General features: G+C 41.6%; 1 protein-coding gene across 8 annotated transcripts in view; it reads left to right on the forward strand.

The window, feature by feature from the left end:
* slc38a9 (solute carrier family 38 member 9) overlaps positions 1–20,078 on the forward strand; it is an 82,867-nt gene extending 62,789 nt beyond the window's left edge. For 6 of the 8 annotated variants that reach the window (XM_048524650.2, XM_059648469.1, XM_048524576.2 and 3 more), the window contains 3 exons: positions 4,685–4,833; positions 6,179–6,268; positions 18,127–20,078. In XM_048524650.2, the coding sequence (XP_048380607.1) occupies positions 4,685–4,833; positions 6,179–6,268; positions 18,127–18,292 (405 nt within the window). In that variant the 3' untranslated portion in view covers positions 18,293–20,078. Of the gene's footprint in view, positions 1–4,684; positions 4,834–6,178; positions 6,269–11,451; positions 11,566–18,126 lie in introns of all 8 variants that reach the window. The other 2 variants (XR_009446142.1, XM_059648462.1) reach the window with 2 other exon arrangements.
* The last annotated feature ends 2,355 nt before the right edge of the window (positions 20,079–22,433 follow it).

The following is a 22,433-nucleotide window of genomic DNA, read 5'->3' on the forward strand; positions in this document are numbered from 1 at the left end:
GACTCCACCCCCCCCCCCCCCCCCCACTGCACCACACAACCAGCCCAGCTCTTCCACTCCACCCACTGCATCCCAAAACCAGTCCAACCTGTCTCCGCCTCCCTAACCTGTTCTTCCTCTCACCCATCCCTTCCTCCCACCCCAAGCTGCACCCCCATCTACCTACTAACCTCATCCTCCCACCTTGACCTGTCCGTCTTCCCTGGACTGACCTATCCCCTCCCTACCTCTCCACCTATACTCTCCTCTCCACCTATCTTCTTTTCTCTCCATCTTCGGTCCGCCTCCCCCTCTCCCTATTTATTCCAGAGCCCTCACCCCATCCCCCTCTCTGATGAAGGGTCTAGGCCCAAAACATCAGCTTTTGTGCTCCTGAGATGCTGCTTGGCCTGCTGTGTTCATCCAGCTTCACACTTTGTTATCTTGGATTCTCCAGCATCTGCAGTTCCCATTATCTCTAAATGAACCAGATGTTTGTTTGTGTTTTCCGTTGATCGATCGATTTGGTTTCATGGTCATCATGAGATTCTTAGTTTTTTTTTAAAGTAGAAGGCTGCTAACATTCAGTGGAGGAAACTGTGTATGGCCTTGGCCCAAAAGGCCCGACCTCAGGCTTTTCCTCTTCTGGACAAGTGGAGATTGTCTGGCTGGTAATCGGAAAGCACTGGCAGAATGATGATGTTAAGTCAATGAATGCTGTGATTGGGGAGACAGTTGCTACATTCAAAGCCACAGGGAACTGAGTCATCTGTTGGAGGACAGATAGCTAAACTGCCATGACAGCATGCAAGCCTTTAAACATTGGTATCCAGAAGAATGAAGGTAGAAGTTTGAAATTCATTGGTAGCATGCTGACTGAGAACTCCAAACGTTAGTATCCCATCACAAAGTCACCCTTTATTTTACATGCGCATAATATTTGATACAGGTCCAGTTCCTGAGAGCCAGCTCTGTTTGAACAGAACCTCTGACCATACTATTTTTATCTGTCAGCCAGGGCTCCCTGATTGGACCAGATTAACAACCTCAATCAGGGAACTCATTCTGCGATGACCCCTGGCTGACCTCATTACAATCACTACCCTGTCCTTGCAGGATTTCAAACTACGTTTTCTTTGGAGAGAGGAAGAGTTAACATTTTCACAGCAGTCTGACTCTTCTTCAGAACTTAGTCAGAGTTCTGACAGAGTCATGCCCAACTTAAAATGTTAACTCTGATTCTCTCTCTGCTACTAGATCTGCGCTTCTCCAGCATTCTGTCTTTCTGAAAAGTGCGGCCTGCAGCAGAAGAGAGAATGCAGCTGATGATTTTTTTGCTTTGTGTCACTACTTTAAATAACAAGTTGCCTGCTTCAGTTCTTGGCTGTTTTTGACCGGCTGATATTTAATCCTTGGCTGTCATTCCAGCCTGGTTGGCTGCACTCAACATTCCATCTAAATGATGACTCCTTTCTGACCTTGCAGCACTGTCTTAGTGTTGTGCAAGTGTTAGCCTCTTAGGCAGTGAATTTCTATCCTTCTAATAATTAACAATCTAACAACATTTATCTACAAATTTGTACGAGAGAGAGAAAACTGGTAAAGAAATGTTACATATAACCTCTGATAACTTGCCGTTAAAATTGAATGGAGTAACCTACCATGATACAACTTGCTGGTATTGAACGTCCCTCTCCCATTTTGCTGGTATCTGTTGGCTGTGATAGCTGAGATATTGGTTATTTTGCTTTTAATCTAATAAAAGACCATATTAACTGATTTTTTTAAAAAAAATTTAAGTTTGTCTTAATATCTTCTGGTATTTAATCATCTTTTAAGAGAGCTTTGTACTTTTTCTGTTTGTAGCCAGAACCTTGGCGTTGCATATTGAATAGTTAAAATTCTGTTGTCACAAAATGTGTAGCTAAATATTTGGAAGACTGAAGCCATTATTTTAGGCCTCCAGGTATGTTCCATCCTTCTCTCTAGAAATTGGCTGAGGGCGAAGTAAACTATGCACAGCTTGTCATTTTGACCCTGCAATGAACAACACATCACTGCCATCGCAAAGACTACCTATTTCCATTTCTGTACCATTGCCCAATGCCTCAACAGAACTGCTGAAACCCTCATCCATGCTTTTGGTACTTACAGACTTGGCTACTTCACTGAACTCTCTTCTGGACTCTCTTTATGCTTTGTAATCTGGACTTTACCCAAAGGTCTTCCTGTCTGCAAGCTTGCGCCATGGTACTCCTCACCCCTGTGATAACTAAAAACATAGACCACCACATTAAGGAAGACCTTTTTAATATGAAATTTATTGCCCTAGCTTTCAAATCTCTACATGACCTTGTCTTTATATATCTCTAAACTTCTCCTGCACACCTCCAATTCTGCCTCCTTGGCTTTAATTGCTCCATGATTCTTCATACATTTGGTTGGTTGCTTGTATTCGCACCTTGTATGTCGCCGTCTCCTTTTTCTTCTTTTAAAAAACTTACAAAAAGGAATCTCCTTTTTACATCAAATTGTACTTGACAGTGCTCCTGTGAAGATTCTTGAGACTGTGTGTTTATTCTCTAGAAAATGATGTATAAATGTAGTTGCTGCAACATCTAGGGAAATGGGATGTAAAGACTATGTGATCTTGTCATGAGATCTCATTGCATGGGTTCCCTGAGTCCTAGCCAGATCCACCTCCAGGCTGAGGATCAGGAATACAAGATAACAAAGTGTGGAGCTGGATGAACACAGGAGGCCAAGCAGCATCTCAGGAGCACAAAAGCTGACATCTTGGGCCTAGGCCCTTCATCAGAGAGGGGGATGGGGAGAGGGAACTGGAATAAATAGGGAGAGAGGGGGAGGTGGATCGAAGGTGGAGAGAAAACAAGATAGGTGGAGAGGAGAGTATAGGTGAGGAGGTAAGGTGGGGATGGGTCAGTCCAAGGAAGGTGGACAGGTCAAGGAGGCGGGATGAGGTGGTAGGTAGGAAATGGAGGTGCGGCTTGAGGTGGGAGGAAGGGATGGGTGAGAGGAAAAACAAGTTAGGGAAGCGGAGACAGGCTGGGCTGGTTTTGGGATGCAGTGGGGGAATGGGAGATTTTGAAGCTTGTGAAGTCCACATTGATACCATTGGGCTGCAGGGTTCCCAAGAGGAATGAGTTGCTGTTCCTGCAACCTTCGGGTGGCATCGTTGTGGCACTGCAGGAGGCCCATGATGGACATGTCGTCTGAGGAATAGGAGGGGGAGTTGAAATGGTTCGCGACTGGGAGGTGCAGTTGTTTGTTGCGAACCGAGCGGGGGTGTTCTGCTAAGTGGTCCCCAAGCCACCGCTTGGTTTCCCCCCACCTCCTTGGCCTGTCCATCTGCAGTTCCCATTATCACTGAGGATCAGGAATGATAGTTTTGGCATTGATGTGGCAAGAGCCTCAACTGCACAATGGTTCCTGGCCCACAGGTGAGGTAACTGGCTTCAGTGGCAATTTTTGGGGAGGCCATGAAGTCAATTTTTAATGGAGGAAAAAAAAAATCAAGTTTTTTTTAACTCCCCCTTTTTGAGTTTTGTCCAGTTCACAATCTGCTTCAACATGTGTGGACTTTGTAGAAACTATCCATGCTCAGTCCTGTGACAGACTACACTTGCAAATTGGATCACAGGAGTGCCATCTAACTTGATAAGTATTTCAAGCTTGCTTTCTGCTGTCATCCTGCTCAAAGCATGCAGTGAGGATTATAAAGCAGTGGAATGAGAGAAGATAAATTTTGTCATTTTATTGCTTATCCTGCTGTTAGCATCTGAATTCCAGAAAGCAGTACAAATTAAGATCAAGGCCGTTATTCCCCTCACTGCTTAAAAAATCATGATCTGCAGTAGACAGACTGGTAATGAATGTTTGGTTTATTTTTAAATAGTGTTTTATAGGGAATAACTTTGGGACAGTTGATTTAATCTTGTGCAGATTCTAGTCTCTGGACCATTAAACTATTGTTGATTTGTTGTAAAAATCTGTCTGGTTTGTTGTGTCCTTTTGGGGAAGGAAATCCACCATCATTACATAGTCTGGCTTATTTGTGACTCCAGATCAACAGCAATGTGGTCGACTTTTAACGGCCCTCCAATTAAACTTGGGCAATAAATGGTGGTCTAGCTAGTGCAGCTGCATCTCATGAAAAAAAAAATCATTCTCAAGTCTTTAATTCCAGTTAACTAAGAAATTATAAATGCCACCTTTCAAACTTTATGCATCTTTGCCAGCCATAATACTGTTGATACTGAGATATGTAGGCACTCACTAACTCCTGACATTTCCTAATTAAGCTTTAAGAAAAGCCCTGTCTACTTGAACTGCTAAACAGTTCAAGACTACTTTCCAGCACTTCCAGCCCTCCTAATTTGTAAACATTACCTCAATTAACTCCGCAGCTACCTTGCTAGGCATTTATTTATCTTGAGTTGCATCCTTTTAATTGAAAAACTTCTTAAACTTTCTTTTGAAAAAATTATTTTCTGCTCAAAAGGTCCCTTCAAAAAATGAAAACAAAAAATTCATTTACCCCAACTTTTAGAATCCATATTCAAGAAAAGCTATATTATACTACAAACCTACATCTGCACAGGTATTTTGACCTCTGATACACACTATCATTGGCTTTCTGTTAACCTTGTATCTTTACTTTAACGATTTTTTTCATCTCTTGCAGAACTTTTTGGATAACCTGCCAAGCAGTGATATCATGGCCTTCATTTCCAGAGTCTTCCTGCTCTTTCAAATGACAACTGTTTATCCATTACTGGGTTATCTGATTCGTGTACAACTACTGGGCCAGTTGTTTGGAAAAGCATATCCAAGGTGTGATGTAATTTAGTTTTTTTCCCCCCCAACGACTTTAACAATTTCAACAGCCAGAGTATAAGGTGCAGAAGTTTTCCAAGTTGGATGTTGAAAGATTGTGTTTCTGAAACATTGCTGTGCCTGACCTAAATGATAGCTAGTTAACTTGTTCTTAACTTTAATCTGGTGGAAGCATTGGGAAGTTAGTTACTGCATGTTTGCTGTTAACTTTTTTTTTGGTCTTCTGACTGTGCCATGATTTATTAATCATCCTGAATTGCTCTTGAGAAGGTAGTGGAGAGCTGCCACCTTTGCATCCCTGCAATCATCGGGATGTAGGCAAACTCAATCCTATGGAAAGATGTTCCAGGATTTTGACCTAGTTGCACTGAAGGCAATAAATTTCTAAGTCATGATGATGATTGGCTTTGAGGGGACCTGTGGGTGGTAGTGTTCATGTATGTGCTGCTGTTGTCTTTCTAGTGGCTATGGTTAGGGGGCTGCTGTTTGAGGAACTTCACTAAATGTCTGCAGTATGTTTAGTAGATGTTAAATATTGCTGCTACTGAGTGGTGGTAGTGGAGGATTAAATGTTTGTGGTTGTGGTGCAATCAAGCAACCTCTTCCATCCTGGATGATGATGAGCTTTTGATTTTCTTGGAGCGGCCTGCCTTTCCCCGTAGCCCTGTCGATCTTTTCTGCTCAGTTCTTTGGCAGTTCCCTGGTTCAACTCCCTCCGTTCCCCTCCAAGCAGTTTTGTTCCAAACTACTCTCTCTAGATTCTTTATGATTTTGACTTCTTTATCAAACTTCCTTTTCACACTTGTTTCTCGAGAGAATAATTATACCTTCTCCAATCTATCCATTTAGCCCAAGTCCCTCAGCCGTGGGATCATTTTATTTAATCTTAGGTTTTACTAATGGCTGCCAAAAGTAGTAATATGGATTTACACAACCTCTATCAAAATAATCCAAGAACTTAATAGGTATTATTACAATTCTAGTAGCAGCCGTACAACTCCATTTACTCAAAATCTAGTCACGCAATTCACATTTTCAGGTACAACTTGATGTCCTCCAACTTTCTGCATCAGTTGAAAAAGTGAAAGTAAATGACTCATGTTTCCTAAAGTCGCTAGGTGAGGCAGCCCCACAATTATCCACCAGAAGGGTTTGCTTAGTGCCTTGATGTCTTTTGTTCTGTTGTGTTCTCTGCTGCCTTGTAAAATCAAACTGTGCAACCTGTTCCACCCGATCCAGTTTAGAACTGACAGCTAGCCAGCATTTTAGCAGCACCTCCTTCAATCATGTGTTTTTCCAAGCTGCTTTCCAGTTGTTTTATTATATATTTTTCTCCTTGCAGTTTTTTACATGTGTTCGTCCTAAATGTTGTGGTTGTGTGCACAGGAGTCCTTGTCGCAAAATTTTACCCCAATATTGGAGGAATCATAAGGTATTTGTGGAGTTATATTCAGTTCTTTGAATTATGTTTACATTTATATTAGAAGTTCAATAGAGCTACAGAAACTTTGAAAATTACATCTATATAATTTCAGTCTTTTTAATTTTAAGAACCTCTTGTCATATTGGTTATTAAATGGAACGGCTGTACATAATTAATATATAGTGCTCATGAAAGTGCTACAAATATTTTTTTTTAACAAAGTAATTATTTCCTTGTACATGTAAGTGAGAGGAGTGTGCCTGTTCTCAGGGCAACATGTGTGGCTTAAGTCTTATTTTTAAAACTCCCTCTCTGGACAAGACCAAACTGTTGCAATTTTCAACTAATATGAAGTAATACTTAACAGGCCTGACATCATCATGGAGAAACTGGATTAACACTTTTTTTTGTGTCCAGTATGACTTCTTCAGAACTGAAAGAGGGTAGAAATGCTTTAGATACAGCTGTTGACAGGGGCAGGAAGAACAAAAGGAAAGGTCTGGCAGAGGGTAGAGCAGATCTGCAACAGTTGCCCGGCCTGCCAAAAGGCCCTAATTGAACTTCCAAATGCAGGAGGCAGAATTGGAAGATCCTGTGAAAAGATGCTGCTCTGACTGGATGCATTTCTCTTCCTCGTTTGCTGCTGCTCAAATTAAGTTTACTAATGACTCTAAACCTATCAGCAGTAAATACTGAAGCGAAATACCATCCAACTGGAAGAGCAGAGAACTATGCAAATAGAAGCTACTTCACTCAGGCCAGGATATTTGTTTAGTATCACAGATGGTGGTGAATCTACTTGGGATTTGAGAAAATGAAACGAATGGAACATCAGTCAGGCCAGTGTGCAGAAATATTCTAAGTTGCTAGTGTCATGGCGTACTGAAATTCAAACCCACCTATTCCTGCAGGTGGTAGAAATTAAAGATTTTAAAAAGTACAGTCGGTTCTCCAATAACGTGTTCTGGCAATGTGAATTGGCTATAACGTGACTTAGGAGTAGGGGAGCGCTGTATCTAAAAGGCAAACTTGTGTTGGCTACAACGTGTTTCCATCGGTGCGTAGCGGAGTGCACGTTGACATCACATCATTTCACAGGCTTTGTCCTGAGCATGCACAATGTTAGTGTGTGCTGGCATCACATGATCATTATTGTTGATGTTTCTAAGAGTACTGCAGGAAAAACAATTTGGATTTAGAGATTCTCCTCATCCCACATTATGTACCAAGCCATCCTCTCACTGTTGGTGAGCCTTCTGAAAAAAAAAATGCTATTTTGACTCCCAAACACAATCTCTCCCCTACAACCCGTGGACCAGGATGCAATAGCAGCTTTTAAAATTTAAAATTATTTAAGGTGCACATTTTAAAAACCTGACTGCAGCCACTGAGGGGGCTAAGGACAGTGCTGCTCAATTTTGTAAGAGCTTTTAACATCCAGTCTGCAATTGACAGTTTCATGGAGGCCTGGGCTGATATCAGTAAGGATTGCTTGCAGGGAGTTTGGCGAAAGCTTCTCCCAGATTTTCAAGGCTTTAATCTGTCAGAAGTGCTCCCAAGAATCAAAGGACATCATGTTGATCTTGTAAAGCAAGCTGGATTTGAAGGTGTGGAGGTCGAGGATATTGAGGAACTTCTCGTGTCCCACTGTGAAAACCTCTCTATAGCTCATCTACAACAAAGTGTCACTGAGGGAAAAGCAGAAGCTGGAGATGAAGATCAAGTGCAGGATCATGCAGCACCATGAGAGCTTTCCACTTCTGTTTTGTCTTCTATCCTGAGGGAAACTAAGAAGCAGTTGCAACTCTTAGAAAACAATGATTACAATGTAAAATGCAGCAGTTCATGGAATAAAATTTTATTTGACGCCTTATGAAAGAAAAAAAGTTTTTAAATTTACTTTTTTTTCATTATTAGATATGAATTAAGTGCATCATCAAACTGTGCTATCCTTTGTGTTGGGCTTTTGATTTTTGAGCGGTTTTGGTGTTCTGCCCCAATCCTTCGTTTCCTATAAATCTGTTATTTCTATAGTGCACTTTTCTATAACATGATGTTGCGCAGAAATGCCACTATCATGCTTATCGCAGAACCAACTAAGCAAGATCCTTCAATTTCTGTCCCTTTCACACCCACTTAACAGGACATAGTGGGATTCTGCACTTGGCAACAATAATTAACTGTTGCTAGAATCTATTTATTCGTTTATAAACTGTTGACATTTAGCTCCACTACTGAAAATTCTAACTCCCTTCTCAAACTCCCATTATGCACGTAATATAACAAAAAAAAGTTATTGGTTGAAAGATAATCTAGGAAGGTTGTTCAATGGTTTCTGATCACAGGATTAACTGACGTGATCATTTTCCTGACTAGGAATTGCTATTAATCAATTCCTCTGATACAAGTACGACCTCACGTTCTTGCAGGCTGACTGGTTCACAAATTGGAAAAGATCTCTTAGCTTCTTAAAAGACTGTTTACAGCAACTGATGAGGGCAAATGAACTGGCCAGGCACACGGGGGGGGGGGGGGGGGGGGGGGGGAGGAAGAAGAGAGAGAGAGAGAGAGAGAGAGAGAGAGACTGACCATCTCCCTTTCAGAGATTCAAAGGCTTCTGGCAGTACTTGTATTTAGAAAGGGAAGACAACAAACATTTAATGAAATATTAATCAGTAACTATAGGCCAGTTAGCTTAGCATTTTCCAAATAACACATGCTAGTTGTCCTGTAAAGGATATGATAGAGCATTTAGAAATTCATTTGACTAGCATGGTTTCAGGAAGGGGGAGTCATGCCTGTTAAAATTATTGGAATTCTTAAGAAATAACAGTAGATAAAGGGGAAGCCATAGTCTTGGATTTTCAGGATATGTTTAATAAGGTACTATACATTAGGCTATTTAATAAGATGAGCCCAGGGTGTTGTGTAGGCTATTAGCATGGATGGAGGATTGGCCAACAAATAGGAGACAGAATTGAGATAAGGGTTTTCAAGATGGCAAACGAGAGTTCCATGGGGATTGGTGCTGAGCCACAATTAGTTGCAATATTAGTGACTTGGAGAATGGAAGTGAAATCATGTTTGCTGATGACACACACATAGGTGGCAAGTGATGAGTATGACTGAATCTGCAAGTGGTACAGGGAGACAGACAGACAGTTAGTTCAAATGTGTTACTACATGTTATAGAGCTAAGGAAGTACCTTCGTTCGTTTGTGATCTTTCAACAGTGGTACTTGGTCGGTCTGATACCATCATGATTAAATTCCTATCCTTCAAATTAGTGTTAGATGCAAAGGAATGCATTCCAGCTACAACTTGTTTTCAAAAATGATTCAGAGTCACCATGTCTATCCATTAAAGTTAGACCATGACTAAATATGCATGTAGTGAAATTAATTCTTTAACACTTCAATTCTGAACATTATTAGCTTGATGACTGTCCTTAAAATCTCATCTGTGAAAAGGAAAATTGAAGTTTTTCCTCTTTTGACTTGGCCTTCTGTGCTGAGTTTTTATTTAAAATTTAAATGTTCACATTCCATGAACATGTTATGACTGCAGCAGATGGTGAGAAGTCAGATCATAGAATCCCTACAGTGGGCCATTCAGCCCATCGAGTTCCACACCAACAGTCCGAACAGCATCCAACCTATCCCTGTAACCCTTCGTTTCCCATGGCTAATCTATCTAGGCTGTACATCCCTGCAATCTAGCATGGCCAATCCACCTAACCTGGATCTTGGTGTCCATATACATAGATCCCTGAAAGTTGCCACCCAGGTTGATAGTGCTGTTAAGAAGGCTTACGGTGTGTTAGGTTTTATTGGTAGAGGGATTGAGTTCCGGAGCCATGATGTCATGCTGCAACTGTACGAAACGCTAGTGCGGCCTCATTTGGAATATTGCATGCAGTTCTCGTCGCCCTATTACAGGAAGGATGTGGAAGCATTGGAAAAGGTGCAGAGGAGATTTACCAGGATGTTGCCTGGTCTGGAGCGCAGGCCCTATGAAGAAAGGCTGAGGGACTTGGGTCTAAGAGGGGATTTAATAGAGACATACAAGATGATCAGAGGATTAGATAGGGTGGACAGTGAGTCTTTTTCTGCGAATGATGACTTCAGCTTGTACAAGGGGGTTTTAGCTACAAATTGGGGGGTGATAAAGTTAAGACAGATGTCAGAGGCAGGTTCTTTACTCAGAGTGATAAGGGCGTGGAACGCCCTGCCTGCCAATGTAGTTAACTCGGCCACATTAGGGGCATTTAAAACGTCCTTGGATAAGCATTAGGATAATGATGGGATAGTGTAGGGGGAGGGGCTTAGATTAGTTCACAGGTTGGCGCAACATCGAGGGCTGAAGGGCCTGTTCTGCACTGTATTGTTCTATGTATATCTTTGGACAGATCCCAAATCCCACATGAAACCTGGTTTGATTAGATAACGTTTCTTTTTTTTTGCTGTATGGTTACTGTGTCAGTAATTGAATATATCTACACCAGACTTTGTGTTCTTTTAAACATATATCTAATGTTATTTACTTTCTTCTCTCTCTTTCTCCCCCCCCCCCCCCCCCCACCCCCACCCCAGTGTATGTAAAAACACAATCTTGGTGCAATATCACTCCTACTTCAGTTTTGCCTTGCTTAACTGATACAGTTGCAAGCATTTTGGTGATTCTGTTACTTCCTTTCCCTGAGATACACAGAAAGTGTTTCCATGTCTGATTTCCTAATTAAACACCAGGATGTCCAAGACACTGGAATTTAAGTGCAGATCGTTTAATGGAATTGGAAGAGATTGGGGACAGGGACAGTTAAGGCCATGGATGGATTTGAAAACTGAGATGAAATTTTAGAAAACAAGCTATACCTTGGTCAAAGCTGATGTAGGTCAGTGAGGACAAGGGTAATAGAGGGGCAGGATTTCCTGAAGGCTAGGAAATGGGCAGCAGCGGTTTAAATTCCGTGAAGTTTATGGATGGTAGAAATTGGGAAGTTAGCCAGGAATGTATTGGAATATTGCTGCTCAGGATAATGGGCCAAAATGAGAATTTTGGCAAATGAAATCAAGCAGTGTATGGAGATGAAAACTGAAATCTTCCTAGTCTGAATGTGAGGTCAGAAGCTCATCTTTGCACTAAATGTGATATCAAGATTGTGAATGACTCGCTTAATTGCTGTTGCCCAGGAGAGGGATTCAGTCTGTTGTCGGGGAACAGAAATTGGAGTGAGGACAATGGTATCCAGTCTTCCCAAAATTTAATTGGAGGATATTTCTGCTTTTCCAGTACTGGATGTCAAGGTGAGCAATCTAATGATTTATTAGCCATGGAGAGTTGAGGGGTTTGATGGAGCTGAACTGATTTGTCATCAGCATATGTGAAAAAACATGATTAGATTAGATTCCCTACAGTGTGGAAACAGGCCCTTCGGCCCAACATCCCACACCGCCCCTTGGAGCATCCCAACCCCCCATAACCTTCACACCCCTGAACACTATGGGCAATTTAGCATGGCCATTCCACCTAGCCTGCACATCTTTGGACTGTGGGAGGAAACCGGAGCACCTGGAGAAAACCCACACAGACACTGGGAGAATGTGCAAACTCCACACAGACAGTTACCCAAGGCTGGAATCGAACTGGGTCCCTGGTGCTGTGAGGCTGCAGTGCTAACCACTGAGCCACTGTGCTGTCCCAAAGTGCTATTCTTTCAGATGTCAATGAAGGGCAGCATGTAATTGAGAAATTAGGATGATGTCAAAAATAGAACTTTTAAGGGACTTCACAGGTAACAGTGCAGGAGGAGGAAGAGGATCCAAAGCAAGCAACTTTCTGGTTATATGATGGGTAAGAATAGAATCAGGCAAGACTGGATCCATGCAGCTGGATGATGGAGTCATTGAGACATTTCATTTCTCCAAACTTCTTCAAAGGCTGTAATATATTAAGGACCACAGCACCATGGTGCAGAAAGCCATTCAAGAGTGGGGAGCAAAAAGACAGGTAGTTGTTATAGGGGATTCTATTATTAGGGGGACAGATAGCATCCTATGCAAGCTGGATCGGGAGTCCCGCATGGTGTGTTGCCTGCCCGGTGCCAGGGTGCGGGACATCTGCCGGATTGAAAGGATATTGGAGCAGGAGGGGGAGGATCCAGTTGTTGTGGTCCACGTTGGGACTAACAACTTAGGCAAAGCTAGGGTGGAGGACCTGTTCAGGGATTATCAAGCACTAGGAAAGAAATTGAAGTACAGGTCCTCAGGGGTCATAATCTCCGGATTACTGCCTGAGCCACGTGCCATTTGGCACAGGGAAAAGAAAGTTAGGGAAGTAAACACGTGGCTAAGGGATTGGTGTGGGAAGGAGGGATTCCATTTCGTGGGGCATTGGCATCAGTTTTGGAACCGGGGGGATCTGTACCGTTGGGACGGTCTCCACCTGAACCGATCTGGAACCAGTGTTTGAGTGAAAAAAAGGATAAATAGGGTGGTCAGTAGGACTTTAAACTTCTGAGTCAGGGGGGAAGGGAAAGTGAAAGAGACAGGGAGTATGGAGTTAAATGGAAAGATAAGCAACAGGATAGCATGTGTACAGGTGGGTTTAAGCTCGAGGCAGACTAGGAATACAGCAAAAAGGAAGGATAGCTTAAGACATCTTGGGATTTCCAACTTCTCTAATAATGATTAGAAAGCTAGCATTAAGGCACTTTATCTAAATGCTCGTAGTATTCGCAACAAAGTAGATGAATTAACAGCACAAATCCTCTTGAATGATTGTGATGTGGTAGGCATCACAGAGACATGGTTGCAGGGAGCTCAGGACTGGCAGTTAAACATCCAAGGATTCACAAATCAAAAAGACAGGGAGGTGGGTAGCGGGGTGGGGTTGCCTTGTTAGTTAAGAATGAAATTAAGTCTACGGCACTGAATGACAGGGTCAGAGGATATGGAGTCTGTGTGGGTGGAGTTGAGGAACCACAAAGGCAAAAAAACTATAATGGGAGTTATGTACAGACCTCCTAACAGTGATCAGGACCAGGGGCGCAAGATGCACTGAGAAATAGATAGGGCATGTCAGAAAGGCAAGGTCACGGTGATCATGGGGGACTTCAATATGCAGGTGGACTGGGTGAATAATGTTGCCGGTGGATCCAAAGAAAGTGAATTCATGGAAAGTTTGCCAGATGGCTTTTTGGAACAGCTTGTGATGGAGCCCACAAGGGAGCAGGCTATTCTGGGTTCAGTGCTATGTAATGAGCCAGACGTTATAAAAGACCTTAGTGAGTTTTGAGAAGATTTGCAGCTCAGGTTGAGGTTCTGGATGTGAGTTTGCTTGCTGATCTGGAAGGTTAGTTTTCAGACATTTCGTCACCATTCTAGGTAACATCATCAGTGAGCCTCCGACTTCTTATAAATAGAAAGCGCTTCGTCGGAGGCTCACTGATGAAGTTACCTAGAATGGTGACGAAACGTCTGAAAACTAACCTTCCAGCTCAGCGAGCAAACTCACATCCATAAAAGACCTTTTAAAGTAAGGGAACGTTTAGGAGGCAGCAGTCATAATATGGTAGAGTTCAGCCTGCAGTTTGAAAGAGAGAAGGCAAAATTGGATGTAATGGTGTTACAGTTAAATAAAGGTAACCACAGGGGCATGAGAGAGGAACTGACAAAAATCAACTGGAAGCAGAGCCTAGCGGGGAAGAAAGTAAAGCAACAATGGCAGGAGTTTCTGGGTGTAATTGAGGACACAGTACAGAGGTTCATCCCAAAGAAAAGATAGATTATCCAGGGTGGGATTAGACAACCATGGCTGACGAAGTCAAGAACTATATCAAAGAAAAAGAGACAGCCTATAAAGTGGACAAGAGCACTGGGAAATCAGAAGATTGGGAAGGCTACAAAAACAGACAGAGGATAACAAAGAGAGCAATAAGGAAGGAGAGATCAAATATGAAGGTAGGCGAGCTAGTAATATTAGAAATGATAGTAAAAGCTTCTTTCAATACATAAGAAACAAACGAGAGGCAAAAGTAGATATTGGGCTGCTCCAAATTGATGCTGGAAGGCTAGTGATGGGAGAAAAGGCAATAGCTGAAGAACTTAAGTACTTTGCATCAGTCTTCACAGTGAAAGACATGAGTAGTATGCCAACAATTAGGGAGAGCCAGGGGACAGAGTTGAGTATGATGGGCATTACAAAAGAGAAAGTGCTAGAAAAGCTAAAAGGTCTAAAAATTGATAAGTCTCCTGGCCCCGATGGGCTACATCCAAGAGTTCTGAGGGAGGTGGCTGAGGAAATAGCGGAGGCTTTGGTCGTGATCTTTCAAAAGTCACTGCAGTCAGGGAAAGTCCCAGAATACTGGAAAATTGCTGTTGTAACTCCCTTGTTTAAGAAAGGATCAATGCAAAAGATGGAAAATTGTAGGCCAATTAGCCTAACCTTGATAGTTGGTATAATTCTAGAATCTATTGTCAAGGATGAGATTTCTAAATTCCTGGAAGTGCGCGGTCAGATTAAAACAAGTCAGCACGGTTTTAGTAAGGGGAGGTCGTACCTGACAAATCTGTTAGAATTCTTTGAAGAGGTAACAAGTATGTTAGACCAGGGAAACCCAGTAGATGTTATCTATCTAGACTTCCAAAAGGCCTTTGATACGGTGCCTCACCGGGAGGCTGCTGAGCAAGGTGAGGGCCCATGGTGTTCGCGGTGAGCTACTGGCTTGGATTAAGGATTGGCTGTCTGACAGAAGGCAGAGAGTTGGGATAAAAGGCTCTTTTTCGGAATGGCAACCGGTGACAAGTGGTGTCCCGCATGGTTCAGTGTTGGGGCCACAGCTGTTCACCTTTATATATTAATGATCTGGATGAAGGGATTGGGGGCATTCTAGCAAAGTTTGCTGATGATACGAAGATAGGTGGACAGGCAGGTAGTACTGAGGAGGTGAGGAAGCTGCAGAAAGATTTAGACAGTTTAGGAGAGTGGTCCAGGAAATGGCTAATGAAATTCAATGTGAGTAAATGTGAGGTTTCGCACCTTGGAAAAAGAATACAGGCATGGACTATTTTCTAAATGGTGAGAAAATTCGTAAAGCAGAAGTACAAAGGGATTTGGGAGTGTTGATCCAGGATTCTGTACAAGTTAACTTGCAGGTAGAATCCGTGATTAAGAAAACGAATGTAATGTTGTCATTTATCTCAAGAGGGTTGGAATATAAAAGCAGCGATGTGCTTCTGAGGCTTTATAAAGCTCTAGTTAGGCCCCATTTAGAATACTGTATCCAACTTTGGGCCCCACACCTCAGGAAGGACATACTGGTGCTGGAGCATGTCCAGCAGAGATTCACACGGATGATCCCTGGAATGGTAGGTTTAACGTATGATGAACGGCTAAGGATCCTGGGATTGTACTCATTAGAGTTTAGAAGGTTGAGGGGAGATCTCATAGAAACTTACAAGATAATGTATGGCTTAGAAGGAGTGGACGCTGGGAAGTTGATTCTGTTAGGCGGGGAGACTAGGACCCGTGGGCACAGCCTTAGCATTAGAGGGGGTTAATTTAAAAAGAAATGAGACATTTCTACAGCCGGAGAGTGGTGGGCTTGTGGAATTCATTGTCACGGAGTGCAGTGGAGGCTGGGACGTTGGACGCCTTCAAGGCAGAGATCGACAAATTCTTGATCTTAGAAGGAATCAAGGGCTATGGGGAGAGTGCAGGGAAGTGGAGTTGAAATGCCCATCAGCCATGATTTAAATGGCGGAGTGGACTTGATGGGCCGAATGGCCTTACTTCCACTCCTGTGTCTTATGGTCTTATGGATTAGAGGGAATATTCGCTCTTATCACGGTTACATTGAGTTTAATTTGTGACTTTTTGATTCAAGCTGTTTAAGGCCTGTGACAAGCGCAGAAACTAGTTTGGAGGATGGTGTTTGCGTTTAGAGATGGGAATGGTAGTTCATGAGCGTGTGGAGTGAATTTTTGAGGTGTGGGTGTTAACAACAGATTTAAAGGAAGGGAAGGACAATATCTGAAAAGGCAGAGATGCTTATTAATATCCCAGAGGAAATGTTGAGGAAATCAGCAATTTGGTGGTAATAGAACAGAAGGAATAAGAGATGAACTTCATGAGCAAAATAAACTGAGGGCATATGGGGTGATTGTTATCTTTAAAATAAACTGAAATACATACTTTCTGCTCTCATAATGCAGAGGGGCAAAATATGAATTTGACTTTTTGACCATTTTGACTTGCTTGTGTTTTGGATGAATGGTGGTTCCAGCATTGAAAAGCACTTTGAGTTAATGGAATATAAGAGTATAACTTCGCTTTTTGGATAATTGCTCAGTTTCAAATTCTCGGACCACTGAGGCTGAAGTACTTAAAGTTACTCAACCAGCCCTCTGGAGAGTATTTATACTTCCTCTACCAATATTTGGATGCATTGATGTGATGTAATGAGACAGGCCTAATTAATAACTTAATAGTAAAGTTGTTGTTAAGGTAGCAGTGACTAATGATTAAATTTTGAATTCAGTTTCAGGAGGAGAAGAGTAGGCCTAAATCTTGTGTTCTAAACATATGTAAGCACAATTATTATGGTATGATGACAGTTGGCTGAAGTGAACTGGGAAATTAAGACAGGCCAGTGGACAAGCTGTGGTAGATATTTAAGGAAATATTTCAGAAGATTGAAAGTTCATTCTTGCTGGTATGTAAAACGGGGGGGAGAGAGATACATCAACTGTGCTAACTAGTGAGTTGAAGGTAATATCTCATTTATAGAATAAGCATATTCTGCAAAGACTGATTACAGGACAAGATTGGCTACAAACAGCAAAAACTGACTAAAAGAATAATGATGGAGAATGAGAGAAGCTAGCTGAAAACAAATCTAGTAAGAATTTGTACAGGTATTTAAAAGGACGAGTAAGTAAAGGGAGCATTTATCTAATAGAGCAGAGTCCAGATAATAAATGGAAAATAAGGAAATGATGAAAAGTTGAACAGATATAGCCTGTTTTTGCTATAGAAGTCTCAAATCCCAACCAAGAAATGGTCTGGATTACTTAATACTTGATTTCGAATAAGAGAATCCCATCCAATAGGTTGGGTCCATTTGGACTTAGATGAATTGGAGATTATCTTACTGGATTGATTTGGGAAAGATACTTCAAAGACCAAGACAATGTAATAGTTCCTCAGTATGAAGTCAAGGGTGACCAATTGCTTCTAACAAACAGGTTTTGTTACCATTGCCAGAGTGGAGAATATTCTGTCACAGTCACAGCTGATTGAGACGGTCACTCATTTCCAGAGAGAGATGCTCAAACAAAGAGTCAGACACCACCAGGGATAATTAAGACCCTTAATGTGAATTGGTAAATGTTGAAAAGATGTTTCTCCATGGACATACTGGAACTAGAGGATACAGCTTAATAATATGTCTGTGATTCCGACAGATGAGAAATTTTTCTCTGGGTCTTAAGTCTGTAAAACTCTTAGCTTGAGATCAATAGAGACAAAATCATTAATTTTTTTTTTAAAAGAAGTTATTGGATAGATTTTTGACTTTTAACATAGTCAAAGGGTATTATGGGGAGGCAGGAATGGGGAATTGAGGCTAAAATCATCAGCCATTAACTTGTTGAATGGTGAAAGTGTGAGGGGTTGAAATGGTTAACTTCTGTTCCTATTCTTGCATTTCATATAACCTTTTGCATGATTTCACTTTGAGATTTGAAACTTTGCCTTGGAGATTTTTGCAAGCTATAATATGGCCTTCCCTGTTGGAAGGGGTGGGTGGGGAGTGAGTCTGAAGAGGTTACATTTTTTGCATATCATTTTGTTTTTCTTTACTGCAGGTATTCAGGAGCAACATGTGGTCTTGCCTTTGTATTTGTTTATCCATCTCTCATTCATATGATGTCACTCCATGGTAGAGGACGGCTGAGTTGGCCATCTGCGATCTTCCACAGTTTCCTTATAGGTCTTGGTGTGGCTAATCTCATTGCACAGTTCTTGATATGAGTCTGCCAAAAATAAAGACTGAATTTTAAGATAACTTATTAACTGAATTACAAACTGTTCTTAGAATTGTAAGTTTCAGTATTATTCTCCTACATGGTAACACTCATCAAGTACAACAATCAGTTGTTATTATTACTTGCACCCAGAGGATTGATATTTCCCCGGTTATTGTAAGCTATTCCATTGACGTGTGACACTGATTTTGAAATAGGAGTACAGACAAACATTATTGATCTTTCATTTGGTTTACACAGTAAAACCACAGTTGGTAAATTGCCTACATAGTGTTGTTCATCCTCTAGGCTGAAGTGGGTTCTCAAATATTTTTCAGATGTAATCCAAATAGTAAGCAAAAGACAAAGTTTGTGAAGATTGCTTGTAAGCTACTTTAATGGGATACCATTTCTGTTTTTTGAACGGCACACATTTTTCTTTTTCCAAGCTGTTATCTTTCAGAGATTACATGTATCAGGTAGAGGAAAAGTTTATAATACTCTAGTGAATCAGTTAGCCTTTTCTCTGAGTAGCTGTTTGGTATATGGTAGAGAAGAAATCTTGTATTTGCCTGAAAGCTTTCATGGAGAATTGATTTTGTTGGTTTAAAATAGTCTTGAGGGTACCTAGACCTACATCTGAGCCACTTTGAAAGACTGATTTAAATTTATAATTTTGGCAGTCTAGGTTAGTGTTGGTGGCACCCTTCAGTTGTGCTCAGTTTTATAATGTTAGTTTTTGTTCCCACTTGTACGGCTGAAAGTGTTGGCTAATGTTTAGAAATCTCAACAGATCACTTTGCATATTATGTTTTCATGTAAAAATATATTTTCAATTTATTACATTTAACTGAATTTGCAGCCATTTGAATGATTCACCTCACTTGAATGCAGTACAGTATTCTACATGATGATATAATGATGACATCTTGCTTTATTTAAACTCCTATGTGCCCGGGGAGAAAAGTCTAAAAGATTGGGTCATAAGCAAGTTGTGCAAGCTAGTCGCTGGTCGTTTAGCTGGGTAATAAGTTGCATTTCAGCTGATTATGATAGTTACTGGAAAATATTAAGCAGAACTGTTCCAGTTTTGTAGCTGCATTGGTTAAAAACTTCCATTGGCAGACTAATTAAAGTTAGACTGAAGGTATGGCAATAGAAGAGTGCACATTGTGTTGATAGTGCATTATGTGTGGGGTCTTTGGGTGTCTTTTTAAAGCACTAATCATACTATAATTCAGGACCATAGTAGTGGGAGAATGCATTGCTTTCTCAACTTTACTGCATCTGCACCACTACTGGATTACAATGTATTGGTGCTGGCCTCTTCCTCCATAGCAAGTAGTTCCCTTCTAATGCCCATGCATCATGGGAGCAGGCCCAGGAGCAGCTCAGCTACATATACGGGACACAACAATAGGTCAGTTGGCCAAATATCTGTTGTAATTTTACTGACTATTGTTTTTCTTGAAATGGGATACGTTGCAATTTGTGTACTTCATTACAGCCAATTTAAATCAATGGACTTGTTTGATTTTGGGTAAATTTTACTTGGAAAGATTTAACTTCTGTGGTAAACTGGGCCTTATGCGAGACAATATGATGCCAATTCTGTACCAGTTAAAATGTATTTCTGTTACTGTTTTGCATGAGGCTTTTTAATCATTTTGTCAATGTTTGTTTTGCTTTACTTTCCTCTGGTGTGGTACATTTGTTTATGGATTTGAATGTGCATCTATGACACTTGATGTCAATAAGTTACTTGTACAATTTCAACAAGTTCAATCAATAAAATATAGCATATTTCAACATGCTTTTTCAAGGTGTTTCTTAACATACTGTGTCTTATACTTGGGTTACTGGAATGATGTAGCCAACATGTGTTTCTGTAGAGTATATGCAGAAGAAACTGCCCAGAATCTAGAATTTATTTGTTCATGGAGCATTGCTTGCATGCAAGCATTTACTACCCAGCCCAAATTGGTCTGGAGAAAGTGGTGCCTAACTGCTGGAGTCCATGTTGTGTAGGTACACTACGGAGCTGTTGGGGACTATTATGATTGACCCAGCAAAAGTGAAGAAGTGGCAAACATCATGCTAAGGCACATTGGTATGTGGGTTGGAGGAAAACTCTGGTCGTGCTTCCATCCACCTACTGCCTTGCCAATCTCGGCAGTTCAGAGCACCTTCCAGACCTGCAATCACGGGAGCCTTGCTGGGTTTCTGAAAATTGTGGAAGTGGTATGCAATACAGTCACTGCATTGTTGGTGAAAGGAGTGAATTTTGAAGCAGCTGGTTGAGGTCTGAAACTATAGGCTGTTTGATGTCAATTCCTTGTGGTGTTGGAGCTGCACTTCTCCAAATAAGCGGAGAGTACTCCAGCACACTCTGCATTGTAAATGGTGCATAGGTTTTGGGAAGTCAGGAGGTGAGTTTTTCAGTGCAGAATTGCTAGCCTCTGACCAGTTCCTGTAACCACAGTATGTGTATGGCTGGTCTAGTTCAATTTCTGGTCAATAGCAACCCCCTTCCCCCTTTTTTACCAGGGTGTCCCTCCCCTTAGCAGAATGTTGGGAAATACAGAGACAAATAATGCTACTAACTGCCAAGGGTGATGGTTGAATTCTCTTGCCAGAGATAATCAGTGCCTGATACCTGTGTAGCATGAACATGACTTGTCAATTATTAGTCCAAACCTGAACATTGTCCAGTTGCAGTCAGTGACAGCCCTTGACATCAACGCTGCATTTGACAATGTGGCATCTCAAGGACCCTGAGCAAACTGGAGTTAATTGGTATTGGGGGTAAATTCTGCTGGCTGATGTCCTATATGCCATATAGGAAGATAGTTGTGGTTCTCGGAGGACAGTCATCTCCATTCCAGGCCATGTTTGCAGGTGTAGTCCTCAGGATAGTGTCTTAGGACCAACCATCTTCAGTTGTTTCATCAACGACCTTCCCTCTATCATAAGGTCGGAAGTGGGGATGTTTGCCACTGTGCAATGTTCAGCACCATTCCTGACGACTCAGATACTGAAGCAGTCCATGTTCAAATGCAGCAAGATCTGAACAATATTCAGGCTTGGGATGACAAGTGGCAAGTAACATTCGGACTAGGCTATGACCATCACCAATGAGACAATCTAACCATTGCCCCTTGACAGTCCGCACTATCAATATCCTGGGATCGTAGCCACTGCATATAAACGAGTGCAGTGGCTACAAGAGCAGATGAGAAGCTAGGAATATTACAGCAAGTAACTCTCCTTCTGACTTCCCAAAGCCTGTTCACCATCTGCAAGGTACAAGTCAGGATTGTGATGGAATTCTCCCCACCTGTCTGGGTGGAGGTCTAACATTGAAAGCTTGATACTGTTCAGGACCAAAGCAACCCACTTGATTGGCACCACATCCGCAAGCATCCAAGACTGCCTCTCAGTAGCAGCAGTATATACTATCTACAAGATGCGCTGCAGAAATTCACCAGAGATCCTTGGCACCTTCCAAACCCAAAACTTCATCCTAGTCTGACAAGGGCTGCAAATACACAGGAACACCATCACCGGCAACATCCCTCCAAGTGACTCGGCATCCTGGTTTGGAAATAAATCATCGTTCCTTCACTGACACAGAATTTCAGGATTTGGATTCAAGCTTTAACAGCATCGTTAGTCAACCCACAGCATGTGAACTGCACCGGTTCAAGGTAGCAGCTCACCACCTTTTCAAGGGCACCCAGAGTAGACAATAAATGCTGGCCAGCCAGTGATGCTCATATCCCATTAATGGGGGGTGGGGGGGAGAGAAACTTCTGTCACCTGTTTAAACATCTTTCCCTTCTTTAATGACAAAGCATCTGCCAACCTTTTTGTTAAGGAACCAACTTATAAGTGACTTCCAGATCTGGCTTCGTGAATAACAAAAACTTGTTTGGGTAACAGATTGTGTTTTTAAAACAAAACAACAGACCAAAGTCCAAACGTCATTTTTAGCTGTCAGTTCCCGGTTCACATCTCCAAATTTATTAAAAGAATAACACAAAAATAATGAACCTACAGCTTTGCAGTATCTAGTGCCTTTAGCTATTTCTTAATCTCATGCAGTGAATCAATTTTGCTGAAATCTGGTATCCATAAGATGTAGCATC

Source organism: Stegostoma tigrinum, chromosome 1 (assembly GCF_030684315.1).
Source record: "Stegostoma tigrinum isolate sSteTig4 chromosome 1, sSteTig4.hap1, whole genome shotgun sequence".
Taxonomy (NCBI): domain Eukaryota; kingdom Metazoa; phylum Chordata; class Chondrichthyes; order Orectolobiformes; family Stegostomatidae; genus Stegostoma; species Stegostoma tigrinum.